This window comes from Pyrgilauda ruficollis, unplaced genomic scaffold (genome assembly GCF_017590135.1).
Source record: "Pyrgilauda ruficollis isolate IOZ18807 unplaced genomic scaffold, ASM1759013v1 scaffold84, whole genome shotgun sequence".
Lineage (NCBI taxonomy): Eukaryota > Metazoa > Chordata > Aves > Passeriformes > Passeridae > Pyrgilauda > Pyrgilauda ruficollis.
Window position 1 is genome coordinate 884,014 of NW_024530377.1, and position 6,797 is coordinate 890,810.

The following is a 6,797-nucleotide window of genomic DNA, read 5'->3' on the forward strand; positions in this document are numbered from 1 at the left end:
TGAGAATTCAGGAGGCACTTTTGTAACCTACTGAACCACATCAGACCTAGGAAAGATCTGAAGATTATGCAGCCCTCCTCAATGTTTTCTTTCCTCACCCCTGGCTTTTCATTTTTTCCTTGCCAAGCCTGCTAATGGTTTTTTGTGCTGCTTGAAAAAACAGCTCAAGTTCTGCCCCCGTATCGGAGTGGCAGCGAAGCATGCGTGAGGATTTGCTCCAGTGGCAAAGCCACATCTGATTGAGGGGAAAAAAAAAAAAAAAAAAAAAAAGAAAAACAGCTGAGGCCCTTCGAACAAGTCATGCTCCTGTAGGCTTTTAATCACTTGTGTCTGCCAAGAGAGATCTTGCACAAGCAAAGCTGGCTCCATGCAAGAGGAACATTTTTGCGTGTGTGCAGGCTGGCTCCCTGATAATGTGCTCCCTGGAAGCAGTGGCAGTGTGCTGGTTAGATCCCTGGCTGCTGGAATTACCTTAAGGTCAAGGTATTCATGCTTGGTGGCTTGGTATGTAGCTCTGTGTTTTATTGACTTTGTCTGCACTGAACTTGGAGGCTCCTTTGGCTGCTCCAAAAGGGCTGTGAGGAGAGGAGGTAATTCAGAGGGTATTAGAATGCTAGACAAGCCTGAGACAATTTCATTTTCTTCCTTCTTGAAGTGTGTTTCCTTAACTCTGCTTCAGCTCAGTTTTATTTGCAGCTCCACTTTGATTTACAGCAATAAAAAGTAATTTATCGGTGTAAAATCAGTTAGGGAACAGACAGAAGTTGTTCTTTTAATTTAAAAATGTTTATTACTCTTATTATTTAAGCTTGTTTGCTCATATTAACTTACTGTGGTAGATGTGCTTTGTGATTTAGAGTGAGCATAAACCAAGCAAACCAAAGTACTTTGGCTGGGATTGATTGTCAGGGCAGAGAGTGTGAGGTGCCTCTATAAGATGGGAAATAGCAATGCAGGTGCTATAATGTGATTTTTTACACATACAGACACCCATAAATAATTTATTTTGGGATATTGTAGTGGTCACTTCACTCAGGAAGCAGTGGGCAAGTGGGGGCAGGAGAGAATCCTCATATGAAGCCCTTTTTTTCTTTTTTCTTCTACTGATGGTTTCATCAGAGTTTCTTCCCCCAAGTGATTGCTGCTGGCTGCTGCCAGTGATAAGGGAGGCAGCGTGACAGATCCTCTCTTCCCATGTCACTGTGGCAGAGAAGAGAAGTATTTCTGCAGGGAAAGGAAACCAAGAGGAATTTCCCTGGGGAGGAAAAGAGCACTAGAGGAATTCAGGATCACGCAGGAAAGAGTGATGTGAGAGAAAAAAAAAGAAAATAGGAAGCAAATCAACACAAAAAATACCCTGCCACCAAAAAAAGCACCAGGATTTGGCTGGGATCCATTTCAGGAAGTAAAGCTGAGTAACTTTGTCACAAATCAAGGGAGGACACAAAAGATGATGAGACAGCTCTGAAAAAGCCTCATTCACCTATGGCAGGCTCCAAAATTTCCCGCTCTGCCACATGTGGGATCAATATTACACATGGGACAGGGAAGATGGGCAGTGAGGAACAGCCTTGGAGCAGCCTGGAGTGTGCCAGACTTGTCCAGGGCTGCACCAAAACTTCACTTCTCAGCTTAAAACCTGAAATGTCAAATTTTACAGGTCTGTTGGTGCAGCCCAGGGAAGAGACTGTGCCTTGAAAATTCCTTCCTACCTCCCATCTTTTGAGGGGAACTCTTCTGCTGTGGCATTTTGGTGTCGTGTCTGTGGTGCTGTCCTTTAGCAGGTCTGGAAATGTGGGAGGCTGCTGCATTCTTTTCATTTGGGGCTGTGGACAAGGAACAACCTATTCCTGGGCAGAGCAGAGAGAGGACAAGGAATGTTACCAGGCCCTTGGGAGGGATGAATCTTTGCCTTCCCTGAGAGGGTGGGCAGGGGCTGGCACAGGTTTTCCAGGATCCCTGGCAATGCCCCTGGATCCCTGGCAGTGTTCAAGGCCAGGTTGTACACTGGGGCTTGGAGCAGCCTGGCACAGTGGAAGGTGTCCCTGCCATGGCAGAGGTGGCACTGGATGGTTTTAAGTTCCATTCCAACCCAAACCATTGGGTTGGAATGGAACTTAAACCATCAACCATGATTCCGTCACGGTTGTTATTCCCACTGCATCCCACACAGAAACCAGCCCCTGTGCAGGATCTGGGGTCTCCTGGGCATGGCAGAGCCATGGTGGGTGTGGAGAGTGAGTGCTCTTGGGCCATCCCTGCCCTTGGACAGGTAACTCTGACCTTCGGACACCCTGGAAGTTCTGGCTCTGCTCCTCCAGCCCAAACCCACCAGCTGGAGCTCCACGGAGGGATGGTGGAGCCCTGGCTGTCCCCATCCCTCTGACCTCTAGGGGAAGAGGAGCTGTCAGCCCTGGGAATTGCTCCCAGCAGCAGCTGTCCAGGTAGGCTGAGCAGGGGGTGGGATGGGGACGTGTCTCCAACACTGGAGCAGAGATCCCAAATAGCTCTGGCACAGCAATTTGTGGCAGGGAAACTCATTCTGACAGTGTGCAGGTGAAGTCTAAGAGGAAATGTGCTTGAGAGGGCAAGGTGTACTGATTTCAGAACAGACTTTGGGCATGTTTTAAATCCATGTCCCATCCAGGGAGAGGCTTGGTGCGGGGAATGGAGCCTCTTCCCTAAGGAACATGCACTTGCTGAAGGGTTTCCCTTTAGAGGCTGCACATATTTACCTCCCCTGACAGCAGTGCTGGGTTTGGGCTGGCCTGAAGAGCACTTGCATGTACAGTCCTTCCCAGCCCTACTCCTCCCAGCCCCCACATTTCCTCCCGTTGTTCTTTTTCAGATCACTTGAAGGTTTTTTCCTGTTTATTATCCGGACATGCTGCGCTCTGTGTGTTGATTTGACTGTCACATAAGGAATCTCCCACTGGGATCATGGATGCACTCCTTTCTTACATAAATATATATCTGTGGCAATGGTTCAGGGCTGTGGAAGAGAAATGTTGGTGATTAAACCAAAGCTGTAATGAGCTACAGTTGTTAATGAGGGCTAAGTTTAATTACCCTTTCCCAGAAAACCTGCAACAGTGTGATGAGTATAGTCACAAACAAAAATTCTCCTTAATTGACATAACAGGAAAGGTACTTCAGTGAGCAATTATGCTGATGTCCTGGGCTGGCACATGTGTGTCCCACAAATATATCTTGTACTTCCTGCAAACTTCTTTTAAGTAGCTATAAGGAAGACATTTTTTTTTTTTCTTTTCATTTTTTTTTCCAGCAGTTGGCGAAAACTAATCACTGACTTGGAGGCTCTTTTTGAGGAAAACAATGGGACAAAACAATGCCTTTTTGTGAGACCTGCCAAAGCACAAAGGATGCATGGGATGTTTTTTTTCTTTGTTGCTTTTGTCAGCAGGAAGTTTTGTTGTTGGGAACGACTATAACATGCACTGTCCTTGCTCTACGTAATCTCTGTCTGGTCCTGTGAGCCGGGTCCTGCTCCGTGCCTCCTCCAGCTGGCACGGGCAGGGCTCTGCCTCACCCCGGGGGCTCTGCCCAGCCCTGGTGCCCGCACTCTCCCTCTCCATCCTGACTGATGCCCAGTAAACAAATCCAGCAGTCGGGTGCTCCAGTGATTGCTGGGGTCGTGCAGGTCAGGGCCCACTTTTAGAATGCTGACTTTGTGAATTACTTTCTTTTTTTTATATTTTTTTTCTTTCTTCCCTCAGCTTAAAATGTGGGAGTGCTGTCCAGTGCAGACAGCTTCAGAGTGTTGCACCCAGGTGTAAATATTCCAGACCTCGCCTTTGATGTGCTCAGGTCTGCTTTGTTTCCCTCTAGGTTGGTTGTAGGTCCGTCACAAAGAGCCAGATCCGACTGAGTAAATCACTTGTGGAAGTTAATTGTTCCCAGTGAAAGCTGGTCTGGCTCATTCTGCCTCTGTCGCAGGAAGGGACAGAGGTGGTGAGCTGGATCTGCGTTCTGAACCCAGCGACTTTAATTCTGATCAGATGTCTCTCTTCAGGGCATTAAAGAAAACCTGCTCACTAATCAAAAAGAGCCTCTTCTCTAGAGAAACGTAAGGAAAAAAAAATATATTTAATGCCTTTTACAGAAATAAAGTACTGATATAAAATTTCAGCTTTGACAAATTTCTTTTGCAGGCTATCATAAAAGAAACCTACTTCTCCGTACTTGGCAGGCACCAGAATCAAAGAATGATTTTTTTTTTTCCCTGGAAAAAAAAAATTATCAAATTATTTGTGATGTCAGATACTGTATGGTGGTAACTTTATATTCCAGCTGTTTTTATTCACTGCTGCTGTGTTTAGATGATGCTTGTGCTTCTCTCCATCAACATTTTCAAATACTCCTCGGGATCGTCTCTGGCTTCATTAAGCAGCAGCTTTCTTTTCTTCTCTCCCCAGGACTGAGGCAGTGAGGATGGAGCCCACGAAGATCAACATGTCCCGCGTGCCCCTGGTCAGCAGCGGCATCGACAGCGCCATGCTCAAGGCGCACAAACCCCGCGTGATGTCCAAGAGTGGCCACAGCAACGTCAGGATAGACAAAGTCGACGGCATCTACCTGCTCTACCTGCAGGATCTGTGGACCACAGTCATAGACATGAAGTGGAGGTACAAACTCACCCTGTTTGCTGCTACTTTTGTCATGACCTGGTTCCTCTTTGGGGTGATCTACTATGCCATCGCCTTCCTTCACGGCGACTTGGAGATGAACAAGTTCTCCCCAAAGCGGGAGCCGTGCGTGAAGAATGTGGATTCCCTGACTGGGGCATTCCTCTTCTCCCTGGAGTCCCAGACAACCATTGGCTATGGATTTCGTTTCATCACCGAGGAGTGTCCCCATGCCATTTTCTTGCTTGTGGCCCAGCTGGTCATCACCACCCTGATTGAGATCTTCATCACAGGTACCTTCCTGGCCAAGATCGCCAGGCCAAAGAAAAGGGCAGAGACGATTAAATTCAGCCACTGTGCTGTCATCACCAAGCACAACGGGGAGCTTTGCCTGGTCATCAGAGTGGCAAACATGAGGAAGAGCCTCCTGATACAGTGTCAGCTCTCTGGGAAGCTTCTTCAGACCTACGAAACCAAAGAAGGGGAGAGGATTCTGCTGAACCAAGCCAGTGTCAAATTCAACGTTGACTCCTCCTCGGAGAGTCCATTTCTCATTTTGCCTTTAACCTTCTACCACATTTTGGATGAAAGCAGCCCTCTGAGAGACCTCACACCTCAAAACCTCAAGGAGAAGGACTTTGAGCTCGTGGTGCTCCTGAATGCCACGGTGGAGTCCACCAGTGCTGTCTGCCAGAGCAGGACTTCCTACGTCCCCGAGGAGATCCACTGGGGCTACGAGTTCGTGCCTGTGGTTTCCCTCTCTCCAAATGGAAAGTACGTGGCGGATTTCAGTCAGTTTGAGAAGATCAGGAGAAGCACAGATTCTACTTTTTACAGCATGGACTCTGAAAAGCAAAAGCTGGAGGAGAAATACAGGCAGGAGGACCAAAGAGAGAGGGAACTGAGAACAATGTTGTTACAGCAGAGTAATGTTTGATTGGATGGAAAAACTATTCTGAATAATCCTTTTTCTGCAAACTGAAAAAAAACATACTTTCTGTGCTGTATGTCTGCTGTGAAACCAGAAGTGAAGCCCTTTTCAGGATTATTTCCTTTTCAGTCCTATTTCAGCAAATAGCTTTGGTGTACAGTAAATCGACCCCTTTGGCTGAGCTGTTAATCAAGTACTTTGTAATTAGGCAGGATTTCTTTGTTCCTGATTGTGACTTAGCAAAATTGGGTTTGTGTTAAACCTCTGCCTGATGCCACCACTGAAAGCAGACACGCCACTTTCCGTTTGGAAAGTGAAACTGGACTCACTGTGCTGATTCCCTCAAATATTTATTTGACGTGGTTTTACTGTGAACATGCAGGGACAGCACACAGCACTGCTAGAGAAAAGCGTGCTCCTTTGAAATATGTATCTTTAAAATGTATATTCTCCTACCAGGGATCACCTGCGTGGGGATTCCTGGCACTGAAAGTAAGTTGATTGAAGAGACAGATGGTTGGATGTGGGAAGAGCTTCAGGGAGGGGTTAAACTCCTGAAATCTCAAAGGAATGTGACAGAGCAGTGCTGGGTGGTGGGGAGGAACATTCGCTCTCTGTCTCTGCTGCTCAGAGCTTGTTCTGTGATTGTTTTAGGATCACTCCTAAAACAATCCTTTTTTTAACCTTGCTAATGCCTGATTTATATCTGATAGCAAAAAGGGGAGATGAGGGCAAGACGCACACAGGATCACAACAGTAATCACCTAGTGTTATAGCTGGCTTTGAGACATCTGGTTTTTATCCAGTGTAAATAGTTTGTAACAGCAGCATAACAATACAATTCTACAGATTGCTTGCTTTGCTCCGGACCGTATTTAATTTTGGTTAAAAGAAAGCTGTGTAATGTCTGTAGACAATATTTACTTTTTCTGGCAGCCATAAAGGACAAGCATTCCTTTCATCCAAATCAATTTTGGTCTACTAAAACCATTCCATTAATAAATGAATTTAATTTGAGCAGTTCCTGATCTCTTTGTGGCACGGGGAGAGGGTGAAGTACCCCGGAGATGTTGAAAGAGCTGAGTGCTTGAAGGAGGCATTTGGCTCTGGCACAGAGCCCTGGGAATTCTGCAGGTCACTGCAGTGGCCAGAGGACAGGTGACAAACCAGTGGTGTCCATGTAGCATCTCTGTTATAGAGGCTTTTTTAGTGGGAATTTG

General features: G+C 46.5%; 1 protein-coding gene across 1 annotated transcript; it reads left to right on the forward strand.

The window, feature by feature from the left end:
* The first annotated feature begins 3,968 nt into the window (after positions 1-3,968).
* KCNJ15 (potassium inwardly rectifying channel subfamily J member 15) lies at positions 3,969-6,501 on the forward strand. Its single transcript, XM_041487757.1, has 2 exons — positions 3,969-4,087; positions 4,437-6,501. Exons 1-2 carry the CDS (start codon positions 4,020-4,022, stop codon positions 5,581-5,583), a joined length of 1,215 nt encoding a protein of 404 aa, XP_041343691.1. The 5' UTR covers positions 3,969-4,019; the 3' UTR covers positions 5,584-6,501.
* The last annotated feature ends 296 nt before the right edge of the window (positions 6,502-6,797 follow it).

What these genes read in the sequence shown, in the direction of transcription:
- KCNJ15 (XM_041487757.1), top strand. Translation starts at nt 4,020, where the DNA reads ATGTCTCTCTTCAGGGCATTAAAGAAAACCTGCTCACTAATCAAAAAG. An exon ending in AGCCTCTTCTCTAGAGAAAC is followed by an intron (nt 4,088 to 4,436) that starts GTAAGGAAAAAA and finishes TTCTCTCCCCAG; the next exon opens with GACTGAGGCAGTGAGGATGG.